The sequence below is a fragment of the Macadamia integrifolia genome, chromosome 4, assembly GCF_013358625.1.
Source record: "Macadamia integrifolia cultivar HAES 741 chromosome 4, SCU_Mint_v3, whole genome shotgun sequence".
NCBI lineage: Eukaryota > Viridiplantae > Streptophyta > Magnoliopsida > Proteales > Proteaceae > Macadamia > Macadamia integrifolia.
In genome coordinates this window covers 21,745,974-21,768,456 of record NC_056560.1, presented here as the reverse complement: position 1 = coordinate 21,768,456, position 22,483 = coordinate 21,745,974, and the positions used below count along the sequence as shown (strand labels likewise).

The 22,483-nt window shown below is 40.0% G+C and overlaps 1 protein-coding gene across 1 annotated transcript in view; it reads right to left on the bottom strand.

Moving 5' to 3' along the window:
- Nucleotides 1-21,379, bottom strand: part of LOC122076664 (probable starch synthase 4, chloroplastic/amyloplastic) — a 38,174-nt gene extending 16,795 nt beyond the window's left edge. Inside the window, exons 1-4 of the mRNA XM_042642087.1 lie at nucleotides 21,259-21,379; nucleotides 19,730-19,914; nucleotides 15,454-15,528; nucleotides 4,779-4,819 (exon numbers count right to left, since the gene is read on the bottom strand). Of these exons, the coding sequence (XP_042498021.1) occupies nucleotides 4,779-4,819; nucleotides 15,454-15,528; nucleotides 19,730-19,914; nucleotides 21,259-21,307 (350 nt within the window). The 5' untranslated portion in view covers nucleotides 21,308-21,379. The remainder of the gene's footprint in view (nucleotides 1-4,778; nucleotides 4,820-15,453; nucleotides 15,529-19,729; nucleotides 19,915-21,258) is intronic.
- Between the last annotated feature and the right edge of the window lie 1,104 nt (nucleotides 21,380-22,483).

Here is a 22,483-nt window from a genome sequence, read left to right as displayed (position 1 = left end):
AGTTTGTTTACTTTGTTATTACAGTTTCCTAGTCAATTTAGGTGTCCTATTGGTTTAGGATTAGGTAAGGCCTTTCCGTTTTAGTCTCTAAGTTTATTTTTGAGCATTTTATATAAGTTTGTACGGGGGCCAAGCATGGTATACGAATTTTATTAGTGAAGATTACTGTTGTTGCTGCTTTTCTTCATGTATGAAGACTTGTGTTTGATCAAGGTGACAAAATCGATGTTTGATCCAATTGATTAATCTTTTCCATGAGCTACTATTTTCTCTCATTATTATTCTCTTATTACTATTGCTGGTTCTTCTCTCTATTCAATTTCTGATTTCTATCAACAATTAAGTTCTTCAAGTTCTTCACTTAAGATTCCACTTTCTAGAAGGTTAAATATAGGATGTTTTTCTAGATTAAGAAATTCAGCCATCCGATCAGTCTGAAATTTTGAACACTTGTTCATCATCCCTAGATTGGAATTTGATTCAAATCTGAGAAAATTCTGACGGCCGGATCGTGAGATATTTTATTATTTCTAATTCTGCCCTTGCCAATTAATGAAATCAGTAAAATTTTGAGATTTGAATCAGTTTTTATTTAATGATCATCTTTTGAGGGTTGGTAAAGCTATCCTAGGGGAAGTTACAAACCGAATTTGGGGAGCATCTGACCAACGAATTGAGAGTAATTTCAGATTTACTAAAAACTGAAAATTTCATCCTAAAGCTAGAATTTTTCTAATTTCTCTTTCATCAGTCAACCAATCATTCTCATATTCTAAAGGGTGATAATCCGTGTCGAGGGAGATTGATCCTAGAGTTTGAACTCCATTTGAGAGGGTTGACTTTGACTTTAGTTAATTGTTAGAGAAAATGGGGTATTGAGTTAGTTTTGAATTAGGGAATTAATGGGGGGGGGGATGTACCTATTGTAGGTGGTGATTGACTTGAGCATTCACAGCTCAGAGAGTGGAAGGAGACATGTAGGCTAAGGTAAGAGAATTTTAGTGGGATTATACCACATGTGTGATTGATTGTATGATGTGAAGTTTGGTATGCTTGTGTCATTGAGATGTGCTGATCTATGCTTATTGTGTTTGTGTGACATGAGTTTATGAAGGTGATTGATATCTGATGGAGACGACTATTGTTGTATAATGTATACTAATATCATTTCGTACTTGGAGATTTTACTATGTTTTCACATGTGTGTTCTTAAAGAAAGTAATTTATGAAAGGTGATCATATGTAAAGGTGATTTTGTAAAGGTGAAAAGAAAAAGTGTTTAAGTGTAAATAGACTATAATTGCCACCACAGAGGAAGTGATCTGTGGAGCCGTGAGAATTGGAGATTTGGATACCCGTTGTACACAAGTGAGTGTTAGTGGTGTACAAGGAGATGAAAATGTGACTTATAGGTGATTGGCCAGCTTCTCTATCAGAGTATGGACAATGGCAGGCTGTTTCCCTCAGTACTAGCTAAAGCATATTAAAAGGGAGGTGATTTGCAATGATTGTTTTATTTGGAAGTGTTATTTGAGGAAAACAAAAGTGTATAATTTAATTGTTGTTTTATTTGATCGTTGTTTGGTGTTGTGCTCTTACTATTTTCTTTCTTACTGGCTGTTGAGCTCACCCCATTAATTCAATAACAAAGATAATTGAGATGGAGGTATGCTTGAAGCGGAGTTTGAGTGCAACTTGAAGATTTCTTTATTAGTTGATATTTCCGTATTCTTAGATGAATGTAGTAGGGATAAATTTGAGATGTAAACTCTGATAATTGGATTTGAAGTTTAACTGGGACATATATTAGTTTGCAACCAGTAGGAGTTTTTTGAGATTTATTACAATGGTCGAGATTTAAAATTAATGAAGTTTGTTATGGATATTTGTTGGTATCTATTGATCATTTGAGACCATGAGGGCTGTACCCTCATTGACATATGTGTTTGGGTCGTGACCATACTTGTTATGGCGGCACCTTGGCGTCCAGGCAGTTTGCTTGTGTCCTAGGCAACTGTCGCCTTATTGCACTGCATGTCACCTTATATTTTTGGACTCATTTAAGTAAACGTTTTGATTCCAATAAATATAATTTAAAAATCAAATTCCAATAGGATAAAAAGTCAACCCCTAGTCCAAGTAGGGGTGTAAGTTTAGCCCTGATGGCCCCCGAACCCTGCCTAACCTGGTTATGAGGGTCAACCTGGCCCAGCCCAACCCGACCCAACCCGGCCCGATTTTAACCCTAATCTATTATTGTGTTTAGTAATAGTGTTCCCCCTTCCCCTAGGCCCGCATCATGGGTTATACAAGCCACATAATGTGTTAGACAAGCTGTCTGTATGACTTCAACCCACATCATTTGTTACACAAGCCACATACTCTTACCTATTGAGTTAAGACGACCAAATGGCCAAACTATTTCCCCTATTTTCTTTATATAGGTTGTCTTAGTGTCTCCTGTCATGTATTGATATGAACTTTAGATCTAGTAGCAATCATAAAGAATTGGACCAAAATTTGGCTTGTCCAATTTCTGGAAGATGTGATGCGAAGCGATTAAAAAGTTTATTTATAACCAAATTGACAACCTTGCTTGCTGCAAATTTATGGATTAGGGGTGGACAAGGGCTGACCATAGTCTTAAAATCTCCCATCCCCCCTTGGTAAGTATAGGCTCAACATTTATGACCCTTCGTAGGAAAAGTATGCTCAACCCAACCCAACCTTGAGCCCGATAGGATTTGGCCTAGGGGTGAACCCAGGAAGGTTGGGTTGGGCCTGGGTTGAGTTTTGGGGACCTAAGGTTGGGTTGGGGTTTTAAGAAACCCGGCCCTGTTTCACCCCTAAGTCCAAGAACAAAAACTGGATTTTTTGTTGTAGGGGCGATTTTCAATTTTCAAAAGCTGAGTTTTTTCTCAATTCTGAAAATTTTATAAATTTTATTATAATAAAACATTGCTAAAAACCAAAAGTCCGGAAAAATAATTTTTTGTTTTGATGTCTTTAAAATTATTTTCATTTAAGTGATTATAACAGCATTCGCGCAGTTTAAAATAAGTTTAACTGGAACATAACTTTGTCATTACAACTAAGATTTAAGTCATCCCAGACTTTTTGGAAAGCTGGTTTTGTGTTATACCTAATACAAAAAGTCTCACGTAAAAATAAAATCATTTGACTAGTAAAACTTATTATAGAAAAGAGCATTTCTCTAAATGTTCATTTTGTATGATTTGATGTGGCTTAATGTTGATTTTTTGTGATACAAGGGATATGTGGCATACTAAATAATGTTAGAAAAGAGTAAAAATAAAAAATAACACCTGGTCGTATTGTACGCCTTAAGGCGGGCGCCTTGTCGCCTAAGTGCTTAGGCAGCCCTCCAACGCCTTGGTTCGCCTTGGTGTCGTGACACCCTACTCCTAAAAACATCTTCACAAGTCCCCTTTGAAGAATCTTCCAACTTCTGACCACTATCCAGCCCTACATTCTCCACCCTCCAAGGGTACAGCTATCATGAGAAAAAGAAGAGGAATGAACCACAGGACCAATAGTCGTGGATATTGTTCAGGTGGACATCAGAGAAAACCTTCACCTTTAACTCCAAAAAATCTCCAAAGCTTATCTCTCCTCCAAAACCCCTTGATCATATATCCTGATACTCCTCTGGAAGCTAATACACTGCTCAAGGAAAAGGAAAGTGAACCTGTTGCGGCATTACTAGCCGTTGGTACGCAAACTGATCTATCTCTCCTATACACAGCCTGATATTGTTGTTGCCGTGAGCTTGTTGAGTCAGTTCATGAATGATCCTTATTCCTCCCATATGGAGGCTGGTTTGCATATTCTACGATACTTGAAGTCAGCTCCTGGAAAAGGGATTCTTTTATCTCCTCATGACCATTATCGAGTTGAGGCCCATATAGATGCCGATTGGTTGGATCTCCTGACAGAAAATCCTTCTTAGGTTATTGTACCTTTTTGGGTGGGAACCTTGTCACTTGCGCAACAAAAAGTAAAATGTAGTGGTTAGATTCGGGTTTCGAGCCATGTCATAAGGAATTTGTGAGTTACTGCGGTTGCACAACTTACTAGAAGACTTTAGTGTTCATGTTCGTCTCCCCATGATGCTATATTGTATGACAAGGTTGCTATCAGCATTGCCCACAACCTTGTACAATATAATCATACCAAGCACGTGGAGATTGACAGACACTTCATCAAGGAGAAGTTAGATGTTGGGTTAACTTGTGTTCCTTTTATGAAGTCTGGTGATCAACTAGTTGGTGTGTTCACTAAGGGACTAGGAGGGAAGTTGTTTCATCCTTGTTTATTCAAGTTGGTGTGAAATCTATGCTCCAACTTGAGGGGGAGCGTTGAAATATGGACTTAAAGTGTGCTGCAGGGGCATTCTTGCCTTTTGCCCCCTCCATCGACTCTAATTAATAGGAGTCGATTGTAGGGGGCATACTTGTAATTTTACTTCTCCCCTATTTATTATAAATAAAGGCTTGTGTGGTCTCATTGATCATTTAAGCATTCTACCCTATTTTTCTGTTAACAATTTAGTATCTAAATGTTAAGGGCAAGATATATCTCCCTTTAAAGCTTTTAACTTATTAATTTACCAATAAAATATATAGTAGTTTCATCACTTTTAACCAAAAGGGTGGGTAGGTGGACTTCCAATTAATAAAACGCCAATAGCATATCCCTTACTTCAGACTACTTATTTAGGTAAATTACATAACTGAGTAGAGTTCACCAAGAATTACCTGTACATTAAAAGAATCCGCACACTGGCTCCTTTGTTATGCTACAATGACAAAGAGTTAATATTTAATCAGCTAATCATATTGTTCCATATTCTATGACATGGATATTGCATACTTTAAAAAAGAATGATAATTTAAAAAATGATATGGTGGTTAGTCTGTCTGATCCCAAAATTTTGACATGTCAACTTCTTCTATCAGAAGATGATATATTTAAGAAAAAAGTGGGACAGTATCATCAACCATGGGATTTTTTTAGAATCCAATAGACAGTAATTATTCTACAAACTAGACCTTCTGATTGGTTAAAAATACAGATATTAGTGAATTATATATAGGGAAAATTTCTATCGCCTACCTATACTTACATTATATTTACTGAAAGTCCCCTATTCAAAGTTTCTTTTCTGATTCCCTCAGAAAAGCTAACTTTCACCTCTCTCTCTCATACAAATTATAAATCCCTGAATTATCCCTGCTCCGATGCCCCCAACCTCTTTTCGTCCTCTCCCCACCACCATCTCTCCCCCGCCTTCTCCCAAACATGAGCCGCCCGTCCTGCCTCACCCTCACTTTCCACAACCCCCTCTGTGATCCCTTAAGAAACCTCATGTCTGTAGGTGGTGTTATTGTACTCTTGTCTTCAAAATGATTGTTGGGGCGGGGATCTCTGTCGCCGAGGGGAAGTTGACGGTTTTGGGAAACTGAATTCTAACTGATGTCGACAGCAACATCATTTTAACACTGTCCAAGTTGGAAGTTGAGAAGATAAAGATTAGAGATGTAGGAGAAAGAGAGACGAGAGGAAGAGAGGAGGAGAGAAGATGAGAGGAGAAAGAGAGAGATGAGGACAAAACGTGAGTGGGCTCTTGGCTCATCTCACCTATATTAGTATCAACTAATATTTTTAGGGATTACATATTCCTCCATCAGGGAGGTGAAAGAGAAAAAAATGAAATACAAATTAGGACAACTTAACATAAAGACAGTTCCTAAAGTACCCCTATTATACATTCCAACACTCCCCCTCAAGCTGGAGAATAAATATCATACATTCCCAGCTTGCATAAAAGGGAACTGAACTAGTGAGGAATAGGTCCTTTGGTGAAGATGTCCGCCAACTGATCACTTGTCTTCACAAAGGGTGCACAAATGTTGTCATTGTCTATTTTATCTTTGAAGAAGTGTCGGTCCACTTCAATGTGCTTTGTTCTATCACGTTGTACTGGATTATGGGCAATGCTTATGGTTGCTTTATTATCACAGTAGAGACCATATGTCTGTCAGTATCATATCCCAACTCAAGAACAAGTTTTCTCAACCAAATGAATTCACAAACTCCATGAGCCATTTTCCAATACTCTGCCTCTAAACTAGATTTAGCTACAGCAGGCTGTTTTTTGCTCCACCATGTAAACAAATTACTACCCACAAATGTGCAATAGCCAAAAGTAGATCGTCCATCAAAGATGGATCCAGCCCAATTAGCGTCAAAATAACCTTCTATCCTCAAGTGATTGTTTATTGTTCTAGGCATATAAGAGTCCTTTCCTAGAGAGGACTTCAAGTATCTAAGGATGTGGTACACAACATCCAAGTGCATGCATAAACTAACTCATTACTCCCACTGCGTAAGTGATATATGGGCGAGTTAAAGACATATATTAGCTTCCCCACTAGCCTCTGATATTTTCCTGCATTAATAAAAAAACATAATCTTCTCCTAACTTGTGATTCTGCTCAATAGGAGAACTTTCCGGTGTACACCCCAACATTCCTGTTTCCTTCAATAGGTCTAAAAAAATTTCCTTTGGCAAATATTGATTTCTTTCTTAAAGACCCTAACATTTCAATCCCCAAGAAGTACTTTAAGTGTCCTAGGTCTTTGATCTCAAATTATTTGGCCAATTAGGCTTTCAGCCTAGCTATCTCATCATTGTCATCTCTAGTCACCACAATATCATCAACATAGACAATCAACGCTGTGATGGTACCATTATCTCTCCAGGTAAATAATGTGTGATCTGTTTGACTTTGGGAATACCCATTCTTCAAGATGGTCTGCCTGAACCTCTCAAACCAAGCTTTTGGTGATTGTTTGAAACCATATAGAGCCTTCTTTAGGAGACACACCTTCCTATCAACTGCTGGAAATTTGAAGCTAGGAGGGGGCAGTATATACACTTCCTCCTCTAAGTCACCATGGAGGAAGGCATTCTTCACATCTAACTGATATAAGGGCCAATTTCTATTTGCTGCCACAGATAAAAGAATTCTTATAGAGTTATGTTTGGCCACAGGAGCAAAGGTCTCCTGATTTGGCCATTAATCTTGCCTTGTACCTCTCAATAGCACCATGTGATCGGTACTTAATTGTATAGACCCACCTACATCTAACTGGTACTCTTTCCTTGGGAAAATCAACTGGTTTTCAAGTGCCGTTCTTCCACTTGGGGTTTGTCATAGCCTCAATAAAATTTTGGGGATGGAAGCAAAAGAAAGAGCAACAAAAGGCAACACCTATAGGAGAGAGAGCATCATAGGAAATAAACAGGGCTATAGGATTAGTACAAGCTCTCTTACCCTTTTGAACAACAATAAGGAGGTCTAACTCAGGAGAAGAAGAAGAAGAAATGTTACTTGATTGAGGAGGATGAAACTCAGGATGTGGATCCAAAGAGGACTCTTGGCATCTCTTCTTTGTCCTTGTGTACACAATATCAGGTGCCTTATCTGTACAAGGCCCACTAGTATCAACAATATCCATAGTGTTTACATCATCCAACTCTTTATGGGACCCAAGGATTTTGGTAGGCATGCGATTGATGAGAAATGCAACAGTAAGGATAGCTTTAAACCAAAAAGTTTTAGGAACATGCTTACCAAATAGAAGGCTTCTACCAACTTCTAACAAATGGCGATTTTTCCTCTCAGCTACCCAAGCTGTTGGGGTGTGTCAACACATGCAAGCTAATGGATAATACCATTGTCAGTAAATATCCTCTAGACTACCATACATGTACTCCCCCCATTAACAGATCGGACAATTTTGATCCTGGTTTCAAACTAGGTGCAGACCATTATATAAAAGTTTTTTAAGGCATCATAAACCTCACTCTTTTGTTTCATAAGAACGATCCAAGTGGAACAAGAGAAATCATTAACAAATTAACGATGGCCAAATAAAGAGGTGGTAGGACAAGGTCCCTAGACATCAGTATGCATAATGTGAAAAAGGAACAACAGATCTTCTACCATGATAGGAATAAGATGAACTATAATGTCTAGCATAAGACATGGTTCACAATGAAATATATGAGAAGAAGGAAAAGATGTAAATAAATGAGGTAATTGTTTCCTCGTAACAACAAAAGAGGGATGTCTCAAATGTTGATGCCAAAGCAACATAGAATGCATAGAAATACTATCACTACGACCACATGCATCGGACCGTGGTGTGGTAAAAAAAGATAATTGTGGCTCAAGGCGGTAGAGTCCGCTCTCCTCACGTCCACTGCCAATAATCCTCTTCGTTACCAAATCCTGAAAAAAGATAGTGGGAAGGGAAAACTGTGATACAATAATCCAAGGATTTAATCAAAATACTCACAGACAAAAGGTACAAGGTAATGTTAGGGACATGAAGAACTGATTTAAGTGAAATAGAAGAAGTGGGCATACTGACTTTATTGGAAACAGAGGAGAGGGTACCATCAGCCACCCGAATCTTATCCTTACCAAAACAAATGGAGTAAGAATCATAATAGTGGGACGTATCAGTCATGTGGTCACTGGCACTAGAGTCAATAACCCATGACGGAGTTGTGGAAGGTGCAGATGCGGTGACATGCATAACGGAAGCTAAGGCATCCTATGAGGTAGATAGGCTATCAAGCTGAGACATGAACCAGCGGAGCACTGCAATATCATCACTAAAGAAGGATCTGGTATCTTCTTGTGAGGGTCCTCGAGGATCAGTCTTTGTCATAGTAGCATGAGTTGTAACCCCACCTCAACGACCACAATGTGTACTAGTAGATCTACCACAAGTACTAGGACATCCATTAAGCACCCAACACCTCTCTCGAGTGTGCCCAGGTTTCTCACAACGATCACACTACCAGGGTTTATCCCGATCATCCTCATGGGATGATCCTTGGCCTTGGCCGCCTCCACGCCATTCTCTGAGCAGTGGGAGAAAGAGAAGATCTCTCAAGTGGAGAAGCAGACTCCATAGCACCTCTTCTGGTCTCCTCACTCAATAAGTAGCTACACACCTCATCAAGAGATGGAAGGGGTGACCGTCCCAAAATTTATATCCAGATTTTCTCATAATCAGAGTTCATCCCTCCTAGTAAGATAAGCAGAACACGCTCTCCTTTTCAAGGGATCTATAGACCTTGGCTTTGTCTTCAAGATTAGACAAATAAAGGTCCCGATAATGATCATACTCCCCCCAGAATCCTACAACAGTATTATAATAGTCAAGAGATAGTCTTGTTTCCCTGCTTCATATAGAGAGCCTGCTAAAGGAATTGGTAGACCTTAACAAAGTCAACCACACTTTCATAGGTCTTAGAGACTATCCCAGATATCCTTAGCAGTTTCCTTCCGGATAAATCTTCTACTGGTCTCAGGTTACATGGAAAAGAGGAGCCAAGTTATGACAGTGGAATTCAAAGTTTCCCATTTATGATATTCTAGGTTAGAGAAAGCGAGAGTCTTAATAGTCTCATTAATATATCCAAGTTTCCCTCGACTCCTCAAGGATAACTTCACAGAGTGTGACCAGTCCAAATAATTAGTGCTCTCCAACTTGACAAGGGAAATCTGAGTGTTGGGGCTATCAAACATAATCAAGCTGGGATTGGTATTACTCGCCTGCTATTCCCCCGACCCCTTTCTTCGGCACCATCATCAACTCTTCTGGTGGCACCACTACTTCTTTGGCAACAACCTCCCCCTTTTTTTTTCTGTGCAGGTTCTATCGTAGGCTCCACCTGCGGATGCTACCCTTATTGACGCCGACATCTCCTCTCCACCTTTGGCTTCTCCAACGGCTACTCTGGCGACTCCATCTCTTCCACTTTGGTGACACCTTCCCCTTTATCCCGTGCTAATTCCATCGCAGACTCCACCTGTGGATGCTACTCCCTCTGGCCTCGTCATCTCCGACGATATTGTTTCCTCAGGCTACTCTCCCACTTCCTTGGAGAGACATTCCCTTCCTCGTGCGGATGGCTTCACTCTTTCTGGCTCCCTAAATGTTGCTCCTGCTTTGGCTAACTTGCAAGCTCCTCTTACAGACTGTTCTACTTCGACATCTCTCTGCCGACTTAAACCTGCAATAAGTGCTCCTTGGTTTCCTTCTTTAGTGTTGGCCCCCACCAAATTAGATCCTCCCATGGCTCTCAATGCCAAATCTTGCAAGCTCCATGTGCGGACTACTCCCAACTGCTGGCCATTCAATGCCACCCATTGCCAACTGACTCCCATGCGACGTCTTCCTCTGAGCTAAGCCTTGCTCCCATTTCCCTGGGTTGACCTCCTCAAGCCCCTGAAGCTTACTCCTCTACTATTGCTGAGTACATAAGGCACCGTAAGAAGAAAACTTCATCTCGCAAAGGTTCTCTTCCACTGCTGATCTGCCTTCATTGCCCCCCAGTAAGTCCAAATGATCTGGTTTATTTGGAATGTTCATAGTCTCAATTCCCTGGCCAAGCAAGCCGAGGTTAGATCCCAAATCAAATCTTCCAAAGTTGCTTTGTGTCGTCTTCTCAAGACCAAGCTCCCTAAAGCTAATGCTCTCCACATAATCACCTCCATCGCTCCCTCTTGGTCCTTCCTTTCTAACTACATTCAATGCTCCTCTGGTCATATTTGGATCCTTTGGGATCCCTGTAAGCTAGCCATCTCCCTCTCCTCCTCCCAATTTATCCACCTTTCTATCTCTGACTCTTCCAACTCTTTCTCCTTGGCCTTCACAGCCATCTTTGGCCTCAATCGGTCATCTAACAGGATCTCTTTTTGGAATGACCTCTCCCTCGCCCCTCAAATTGGTCTCCTCCCTTGGGCCTTGGGGGGCAATTTTAATATGGTTAGGATGGCCTATGAGAAGATGGGAGGTTCCCCCATTGATCCTTCTTCTGTCGATGCTTTCAATGATTGTCTGTATGACATTAGTGTCAATGACCTCCGCTAGTCTAGCTGTAAATTTACCTGGCACAATAAGAGAAGTCGCTCCAGCAGAAATCATTGCAAAATTTACTGTCTGCTGGTTAATAACTCCTTCCCTTCCTCCCATGCCACATTTGACCTCCCTAACATTTTTTATCACAATTCCATCTCCCTTTTTGTCCAACCTCGTCTATCCTTTGGTCCCAAACCATTCATATTCTTCGATATGTGGTCCCTTCACCAGAGCTTCCCTCCGCTTGTTTGTAGTGAGCAGAATAAGCCTGTCCAAGCCTTCTCTTTTCCCCTTATTGCTTTTGCCAAAAAGTTAAAAAAAAAAGTAAAAAATGCTCTTAAGGCTTGGAATTTCTCCACCATTGGCAATTTTTCCTCCCGAGTCTCCTCTGGCAAAGCCTCCCTTGCCTCCATCCAATCTAGCCTTTAGGTTGTTCCCCTTAATTCTGCTCTTACTAAGGAGAGATCCTCCTCCATTGAGCTTGCCTCGTTAATTGCTCAAGAAGAGAGCTTCCTGAAGCAAAAATCCTGCATTAAATGGCTTGAGCTTGGTGACTCCAACACCACCTATTTCCATAGATCCATCAAATCCAGAACAACTCTATTATCTCACTTACCACTAGAGATGGAACTCTCTCCCTCCTGGATAGCATTAAATCTAAAGCTTCCATCTACTTTTATGATCTTTTCAACCCCCTCCCTCCCCCCTTCTCCCCCCCAATCCCCTGGCCACCTTAATAAATTCATTCCCTCCCATCTCATCCCTCCCCTTCATGCCATTCCCTCTGATGAGGAAATCCCTACTATTGTCTTCTCCCACAAAGAAAATAAAGCCCCTAGCCTTGATGGCTTCAGCATGGGATTTTTCTCTTCTTGCTGTGACATCATCAAGCCTAACCTCTATAAAGTCATCAGAAGCTTCTTCTTCATTCCCTCTTAGATCTATGGCATTGGCCACTCTTTTCTCTGCCATGTCCCAAAGAAAGAGGGGGCTTCCTCTATGTCCGATTTTAGGCCCATCTCCCTCTGCAACCTTCTCTACAAATTCATCACAAAATCCTTGTATTAAGGATTCAGATGATTATTGATTCCCTTGTTAGTGATAACCAGTCTTCCTATATTGGGGGTAGGAGCATCTCTAACTACATTTTCCTCTGCTATAAAGTGGTAAGAGGGTTTGATTGTAAGTCCCACTTTCCGGTCACCCTTCTCAAGATTGATCTTCACAAAGCAATTGATTCAATCCGATGGGACTACATTTCAAACGTCTCCCAAGCCATGTCCTTTCCTTTTGTGTTCATACACTGGTTCACTCTTGCATTTCTTCTCACCAGTTTTTTGTCATTATCAACAGGAGCCCTGCCGGATATTTTCCCTCCTCTATTGGAATCCGTCAAGGTTGTCCTCTTTCCCCCTTCCTCTTCTCCCTTACCTTTGAAGTCCTTTCTAGATCCATCCAAGCTTCACGGATCTCCATCTCATCTTCCCCTTCCTAAATGTAAATCTCTTGGTCTCACCAATTTGGCTTTTGTTGACGATTTGATGATCTTCTCTAAGGCCCACTCCCTCTCCATTGATTCCATTATGTCCTTTCTTCGCCTTTTTGAGCAATTGTCTGGTCTCCATGTTAACTTTCTCAAATCCCATCTCTTTCTCTCTGGAGTCTCTAATGTCTCCAAAGCCCACCTCCTTGCTCTCACCGGATCCTCTCCTGGATCCCTTCTGTTCGTTACCTTGGCCTTCCTCTTATCTCTGCTAGGCTAACTGCCCACCACTGCACCCCTATACTGGACCTTATCAGGAAGTAGCTCCAGCTTTAAAAGGGCAAACTTCTTTCCTTTGCTTGTCGTCTGGAGCTCATTAAATTAGTCTTACAATCTTGTTACATTTATTGGTTTGGTGTCTATGAGCTCCCCCTCTCTACCATCAACAAAGTTGAATCCCTCTTCTGCTCCTTTCTTTGGAAAGGAAACGATTCCTCCAGATTTCTCCATCCCCTTACTTGGGCATCTGTCTGTCTCCCCAAAATGGAAGGTGGTCTGGGGCTTAAAAGGATCCAAGATGTCAATTCAGCTGGTGTCCTCAAACTTTTTTGGAAGCTTGCTTCCAAGCACAATAGCATCTAGGTCTCTTAGGTTAATTCCCACCTTCTCAAAAGAGATTCCCTATGGATTCCTTCCATTCCCCCCCAATGCTTCATAGGTTTGGCGTAAAATCCTAAACCTTACACCCCTTGGTCGTAAGGCTATCTCCTCCCTCATTGATGATGGCTCCTCTAATCTTCTCTGGCTTGACAACTAGCACCCTACAGGAGTTCCTTTTTCTGTTGGAGCTAGAGCTGTCTATTCTTCCGATCTCTCCAAAGATGCATTGGTTGTGTCCATCGTCTCCAATGACTTCTGGGGGACCCCCTCTCCCCTCCTTTTCCCCCCTCTGACATCTGGGCTTCCCTCCCCCCATTCCTCCTAGTCATCGTGTTAGAGGGGATAGGCTTGTTTGGTCCCCCTCCCCCTTTAAATCTTTTTCTTCTTCCTCTTCTTGGGCCCTTATCAAAGCTCATAATCCTCTTTCTCTATGGCGATGTTTACCTCAAGGGGCATATTGCTCGTCATAGCTTCAATACTTGGAGAGCCCTCTCCAACTGTCTCCCCACCTAATCCTTCCTTATTCATAGGCACATCTCAGTCCCTTCAGATTGCTGCTTGTGCTGGAATGAGACTGAAGACTCCAACCACCTAGTCTTCAGCTTCCCCTTCTCCTCTTCCATTTGGAAAAGAGTGCTTGCCTCTTGCTGGCATGGGTCCTGCTCCCCCTCCCCCTTTTGTGAGAAGGGATTTGGGTTGACATGACCTTTGTTAGTGATTCTATTTGTGACACCGCTGGAAAGCTTGCCTTCTGTTCCATGATCAACCACATTTAGATGGATTCCCAAATCTAGATCTTATGATATGATTTGGAATGCCATCTTCTTCGATTTTAGCCCCAAACTTGCTTCCCTCCCCCACAAGCATGTAAGGGATTCCCCAAGGAATAGGCTCATTGTTTTTGCCAAGGGATTGCCCATCTCCATCTTTTTTCTTTTTATGGATGAATAGATAATATATAAAACAGGGAAAGAGGGGGGGAGGAAGGAACAGACCCATGAGACCCAAATACTGTTGTGCTTAGGAGAAATCTTCCAAATAAGCTTAAGGATGCCAGCAGTATTAACTTCCTTGATTCTTCGCAGACCTAGACCACCTTCAGATTTGGGATGGAAAACCGAGAACCAATTGATAGGGTGATAGAAGAATCAAGTTCTTTCCAAAGGAAGGAACAGATAAGGGAACAGTAAAGGTACATTGATTGGATTACAGATCTAGCATGCTCAAGGCGCCCAGCATAAGAAAGGAGTATACCTTTCCAAAGTTGAAGTATTTTCCTCATAAGATCATGCATGGGGGTGCAATAAAGGGTGGTGAGTCTAAAAGAGATGAGGGGCAGCCCCAAGTATCTGCCTAGCAGAGAGCCAAGGGTGAGCTGGTGAGCTCCAAGAGATGGGGGATTTTAAGTGGTTGGTTCAACCAGTTTCTTCATCAAAACAACCGAAACATTAAAAAAATGGTTGAAACTTGAAATTGGAAGAAACCTGGTACGATCCAGCATTGACCTTAGGTTTCATCATGGTACCTGTTGAAACTGAGATTTAGTTCCATGTCCATGCCCAATCAATCACAGCAGAAATTCTATTCTGCTTTCAAATTCTGACATACAGCGTTTGATTCTCCTGCATAACAGTGCATAAATCTATAAATTTTTTGTTTTCCTCATACATTAAGTTCTTTTATTCAATGTTTCAAAAAACTCTTGCACAATTACATTCATTATCTAACTGTACAGTTGTCTTCACACATTGGCAGGTGTAAGTTCCCACTCGATTGCTAGATTGCATCATGCATTCAGAAGTTGGAGCCCATTTGAGTGGGACACCTACCATGATATGTTATAGTGGGAATCACCCTCACCCCATGTATAGAAAGTGAAGCCCCCCAATAGTTGGACAAATACAATCTGTCACTGTGCATGTACAATCAAGTGTTGGTGAACTCACTTGGTTTAGCAATAAATTGTACCCTTTACACATACATACGACCATTGTTTGTCATTATGCTGATCATGTATGAGTCTAGGGATCAAGCAACCAATGTCCAAGGGAAAGAATTCTTGATCTGTAGCTTCCTCATCAAAATATACAAACTGACTAGGCAAATAAAACACACACACAACGATATTTCAATAGGGACCCTTCATACAATCAAATGACATACTAAATCATAAAATTAAGAGCTTTATCAATGAGTTCAATGAAGGCAGAATAGAAAAGAAGATGAAGGCACTTTTGAACTGACATAGAACCCTAAGCAGGTAATCTTATTCCAGAATGCTAGCTTACAATACAAGCCTGCACTTTATTTTAACACATGGTATTATATTCTTAATCAGTTACCAAATTGGCAAGACCCTCAAATTCTCTTTCAACTCGATCATCTGGAGCTTTTCCGAGTACAACTATCTGCCCGCCCTAGAAAATGACCCAATAGTTAGCACAGAATAAAAATTTATATTTTGACAAAAACAACTGAGACCCTTTCATGTGTGTTAGCTGGGCATGGAAGGATACAGTCAGTGCAATGGATTTTAAAGTGCACAGCATGACATGATATAATATTTTCTTTACAAAAGAAGAAAAAAATCACTAAGAATAGTGTAACCATGAAATTATTTTGATGAGCCAAAAACTGAATTACTTTGCTAATTTGGTACCGAGTTGTAAGCCTCTGCTACAGAGATTGTGAGCCTAAAGTTTTCAAGAGAAGTTATTGTGGCCCTTACTGTTTTAATGATTCTTGATTTGGCATCACCACAGAATTGAAGTAGATCGAGCTGCTTAGACAAAGACCCAATTCTGGTTCAGCTTTGTTCCATTGAACCAGCAATCTTCGGGCCTGATTTGTTGGTCTTGTTCCAGCAGCCCTTCGTAAGTTATGTGGTCAGTTATGAAGCCTAGTCATCAGCCAATTGATTGGGGTACCAGCAGCCTTCTAGAAGCCTCCAATTTTGTCCATCAATTTTTTGTACAAGGCAGTATTTTGTTTTTAGTCCTTAATTGGTCAGCAAGAATTGATCTCATTAAAGGAGAACATTTTTTTTTTCCATTCATCCCTATGGCTGTTAGCATCTAGTTAGTTATTTGTTTCTGTTTGTTTGGGAGGAATGAATGGGCTGTCAGTGTGATAGACCCTCTTTATTTATAATAAGTGATGGAGAGGTACAAGTATTGTTAACAGAGCTGTTTAGGGCTGTAATGCTTGGATGGGTTAAAGACCAGCCAAGCCTTTAATTTATAATAAAAAAAAGGAGAAAAAGATTACAACTATGCCCCCTCTAACCGACTCCATTAATTAGAGTCGGTGGAAGGGGAAAACCCCAATATGCCCCCAACGGCATATCTTACACAATTTAACACTCTCCCTCAAGTTGGAGCATAAATATCAAACATGCCAAACTTAGACAAAATAGGGTGAAAAACTTCCCCCAAATCCCTTAGTGAATACGTTAGCTAATTGATCAACAGACTTCATGAAGGGTACACAAATCAGTCCACTTTCAAGCTTCTCTTGATGAATTGTTGGTCAATCTCCACGTGCTTGCTGCGGTCATGTTGTACTATATAATTAAAGTATCGGTATCGGTCGCTGTATCGGTCAACCAAAATTAAGATACGTATCGGAGGGTATCGTATCGTATCGAAGATACGCTAAGATATGCTAAAGATACGCACATAAATGGATATGAAATACCTTTTTAAACACTTTTGCATAAAAAATATATTAAAAAAAACTATTGATAACATGTATTATGCATAAACACTAAATTGAGGGTATCGTACTAAGAATTCAAGATTTGTAGTTGTCTCATAAATGTAAAATCCTTGTTCCCAACCTTGATTTTCACTTTAGTTAGAGAAAAATATGGATGGCAGCAACTTTGGAACAAAAACCCCTCAAAAAATCCTGTTTGCTGAAAAAATACCCATCTTGGCCATTACATGACCGTAGCGCACTATATCGGTACATACCGATACTCACCGATATGTACCGATACTCACCGATACGTACTGATACTCATCGATGTGTACCGATCGATCCATACAAATACTCACCGATACTTATCGATACATATCGAAACGTATATTTCACCTCGATTTTATATTTTCCATAGAGTATCAATACGTATCGATAGTGTATTGGTGCATATCGGTATATATCGTAGGATATATATCGATACGAAAGGATTTTAAAAATTCCATGTATTGTATTGGTCGGCTAAATTTAAGTACGTATCGGAAGGTATCGTATCGGTATCGGAGATACTTTAAACCATGACTGTATTATGGGCAATACTGATGGCAGCTTTATTATCATAGTATAATATCATAGGAAGACTAGTAGGAACACCAAAGTCATGAAGTAAACTTTTAAGCCACAGCAGTTCACAAATCCCTTGAGCCATTGCACTGAACTTTGCTTCAGCACTAGATCTTACAACATTTTGTTTTCTGCTGCACCAAGTGACAAGGTTGCCACCAACAAAAGTACCATACCCTGAAATGGGCTTCCTATCTGGAGATCGAGCCCAATCAGCATTTGTGAAAGCCTCAGCCAGAAAATGGTCATGAGGACTGAGGAGATAAGATAAATCCCTTCCCAGGTGCCGATTCAAGTAGCGAAGGATACGAAGATAGGCCTCCAGGTTTTGCTTTTAAGGTTGCAGATGGAGATGGGCTTAATTCAGACATAGAGGAAGCCCCCTCTTTCTTTAGAATAAGGCAAAGGAAAGTGTGGACAATACCATGGTTCTGGAAGCCCCCTCCTAATCGGTGATCTTATTAGTATATGGTTTGGTTTCTAGTCATACGGTTTTCTTTTTCTATTTTGGAAAAATTAAACCTAGGGTGGTCCCTAACTCAAAAGAAATTGCCAACATATATATGCATCTCCATCTTCAAGAATATATGCAAGAACCTCCATCTTTTACATAAGCCATAAATCACCTTGATCAATTTTTTAAAAGTAAAGATAGAAAAGGACTAAAATGGCAGGATGTCCATGGGGTGAGGGAATTCTATAAATATGTTTTCTCTTAACTTTGTCTTCATGAAATCAGAGTGCTGATATATACATTGATGGTGCCCTTCTCTAACAGTTTGAGTGTTTAGGTGAAATGGGAGCGAACATGGTATCAGAGCTAGGGAGGTAGAATGTTCGACTCCTGGGATGTGCATCCGAAGAGTTTTCCCGACATTCCTTCTCCCTCAGTGCCACATGAGCTCCACGTGCAAGGACCACGGGACATTGGCCTACACATGTGGGGGAGTGTTGATGTATACATTGATGCTGCCCTTCCCTAACATTTTGAACGTTTAGGTGAAACGGTAGCAAACACAGAAATTTCAGCAACTATTGTGTTAGTCTTACAGATGTAAGTGAGGCTAAGGGAAAGTGGATCCATTTGATAAGACAATCTCAAAGGGTTGTCTGCACCAGTGACCATCCAGCCTACACCTGAAGTTGTCCTCCTCCATCAGAGAGCATAAATCATGACAAAGAGATGTGAGCCTATCCACTTCTCTGAATGATCCTCCTTAACCTGATGGAATGTTGGGTGGGAGTGAGCATGCACTGCTCGTTGTATGGTGATACCTTTCAGTTTTGATTTCTGAAGCAAGTGTCCAAAGTGCCATGCTACTAAAATTCCTCCAGATGACTTGATCATCATCAACTTCATCATCCAAATTACATTGTTTTTTTCCAAATTTTATACAACCTTCTCGTCCCATTTCTTCTCAGCATGCACTCTATCCCACCAATCCAGGACAATGGAAATTATCCCCTCTCTGAAAAAACCAGAAACAACCACCCCAGCCGCAATCCAGATAAACACCCTATTTCCGACCCCTATTCTCAGACCTTAGGAACCAACTAAAAAATAGGTCTTTTATTGGATATTCTATCATTTCTTGATTTCTCCATCAACGTTTAAACTTTCTTCAGCAGTGAGATATGTTATATCTTGTTTACTCATTCTTGAAGGATTCACACAAACTCCAACTCTAACAATAGTTTCCATAACTAGATCCACTGTTGATAGCCCAATTTTATGGATTTTATCAAATTATCAATAATAGTCCCATCATTTTCTTATCAAAACCCTTCCTTCTCCTCAAACTTTATGCACATTCAGTGTTTATAATTATCTAAGTCTTCCATGCCCTAGTTCTGCTAAAACCAAAGGGAGAGGGTTCTCTAAGCTGGCAGCTTGGAGAATGCACCAATCAGAGGCGTGCACGGTGACTTGTTAATGAGGGCAGGGAGGACAAATAGTCTCAGGAGGGGGGGAGAGAGAGAGAGAGAGTAGCCGATGGCATAGCCTCCGCCACCAGCCAGAGAACCTTCTCCCAAAACCGTAACTTTGATCAAGAACCTACATAATGTACAAATGCACAAATTATTTGCTTATTGATCCGCAAACCATTTATGCCTCCATGTGTATGCGGTAATACTTGTGCTATAATCCTTTCCAGTCATCCTTTTCTTTCCTTCAGCTAATTTGAATTGAATAAAAGCATGCATGCAAGTGGGTGCAGGCTGGCGAGAGTGTGATTAAATCTCATATATCATTTTTGTAAATGTGTTAATATTCCTCTATCATGGAAGGCTTACCAGTTCTTCTACCAATTTAATCGCATGCCTGATCAGATGGAGACCTTTTTGAGCAACCAATCGACTAATGCACACAACCAATGGTACCCTGTTTGAATTGTTACCAATTTGACAGCATTCAGGATCCAAACCCAACCCCCTCTGAACGTATTGTTTGCATACCTGTTTCCCTTCCAGTTCTCGAGCTGCAAGGGACAATAAGTCAGGAAAACATAGTAAGGCACTTAGCATGGAACCATATAGTAACAGATAACCTTATTGTTCATTCACAGGAGTACCTGCACTGGTTTACAATCACATTATATGCAGAAACATATTCAACACTCATCTCTAAGATCAAAGTAGCACTGGACATACTACCATTACCAACAGAAAAGCAAGTTCACACAATACTTCTGCGCAACTGCGCTGCTGTAAGGAAACTAGGTCATTACTAATGGTCCATCATGTACAATTTTGGTGTCATTTGAAAAATTAGTCCGTTTTATTTGTGATGAATCTAAATATTGTGAATCCAATAAGATCGAGGAAAGTTAAAACCAAACTATCGATTGCTTTTAGATGATCTTTTCATAAAAAGATCCCAGGCCTTAATTCTGGTGTTGATTTCTCCAGAACGAAGAACTGGTTGTAAAGGATTCTTTTGTCTTTGATTCCTCCACCACTGAGATCTGAAACCAAGGAAGTATGGACAAGACACACCGATGTACCCCCAATAACATGAAACAAAAGTTAAACATACCCAAGTTAACCAGGGGCAAAAGGTCTAATTATTTATAATATTATTAGACAATGGAAATTTCACTGAATCAATGTAGAGAGTAAAATATAACATATACAAACAAAAGCCACACTACTCCAGTAAAGGCAATGAATTCCCTGAGATATACTCAGGTTTTCAACACATGGCCTAACTAGATGATCTGCCAATTCATTTGCATACCTTGGTTTCCAACTGAATGAGCAGCTGTAAACAAGAGGGTGTTTATGTGAAAAACACATTTAACATTAACATTGCTTCCAAAAGAACTAATTGATAGTAACACTGAAATTGTCCATGTAATGATATGAGAACAATAAAGAAACCAAAAAGTAACTGATGAAGAGAAAAACGGAATAAGGGAGAAGAGTAAAAAAATGCAAAGGAAAAAAGAGTGATTGAGTTAGTTTTTACTAAAGGATGGGTGCAGTGTCTACTTGACAGAAACCCAAGGCAGTCTAAGTGTAATTTACCCAGTATTAATTATACAATGTAAATGGTATTAACGCTATGCTTCTATTGCTTAATAAAATCTGGATTCCAAACAACAGATGATATTAGAGCTGGCAAAATCATAAAATGTTAGGCCAATGCAAAATTCAAAAGCAAACTATCAATGGTTGACCCTGGTACTGCCAAGCCTTGTGATATCCTTAGGCTGAGCTCGAGCAGGCCTTCTTACACTCTTACCCTTATATTTATAAGGAGCAAAAGCAGAAAAATCAACAGGAAGTTATTTTTAGTCCACATATTAAGTTCCGGCTATTACCATTGAAGTTAGAGGGCAAGAAAACATCAGTAGCTGGGTTCCACATCATTGTATCTATACCGTTTAGAATACCATGATACCTACATCAATACATAAAATGCATTATCAAATACGAGAACAACAAAGGGAAATCAGATTACAAGCCTCAAGCTGTTGTAAAAAGCCAGAAAAAAAAAAATAACTCTCCCTGAAATATGCTTACGTTTGCCAATAACATAAGATGTGGAAAGAGCTCAACTTCTCAGCCATCACTAAATTAATACTTTTAATTAGATAATCTTACATAAAAGATGTGAAAACTATAATCTAATGATTAGTTAACAATACCATAAAAAGTAGTCAAATTCATCTCTTTATGTTTCACCATTTACTCCACAAACATCAAGAAACCAAACCACTAAAAACACTACAATGCAATAACTATGTTGAAGTTACTGCTGTAAATTGGTACCGCAGGGAATTTCTTGTAGAGGAAATTTTATTTCAGGGACTTATGGGTAGTTAACAATAAGAAGTTTAGGAGGCTACTTGTAATATCATATAATTTTTATCTTATAAATTTATGATATCTATTAGGGGCAGCATACACGTCCTAATCAATCTGGTTTTCTCCTCTCCAGCATTCTCTCTTCTGTGCTCCTTTTTTCTTTCTTCGCCTCTTCTTTGCTTAGGATCTAGTTTTCTTGTTCTGAACTTGTCACATGGTATCAGTATACAGGAGCAGGTTAATCAGTGATTGAATGCCATTATTGCTGTTTTGAGAGTAATTACAGTGATTGTGGCAGTGTGCAGCAATTTCTGCTGTTTTTTCTTTTTCGCCATGTCTTCTCTTGGTTTGATGAAATATTAAAACAAGAGATTTTCTGTGCGCTGTGAACATGCATGGATGATTATCAGCCTTCAATCAAGCTTCTGTGAAGTGATCTGATCCAGTCTCCTTATGATTTGATTAATTTTTTGCTTGATTTTTAAGAATCCTTGTCCAAGAAGGATTCTTCAAGAAGCCTACTTTTCCTTTTCAGATCTCCTTGATATTTTACACACTTGTTCTCTGTATCAAGTAATAAGCAAAGTTTCAGCATCATCAGAACACTCTTCAGCACTGCGATTTTGATTCCGTGTGGTTTGGAAATCTTCTACAATCTGGATATTTTTGTTCTGTGGTAATGTAGATCCAGTACCCAACTAGTCAACCAGGCACCGACCCTACAAGAGGATATCTTTG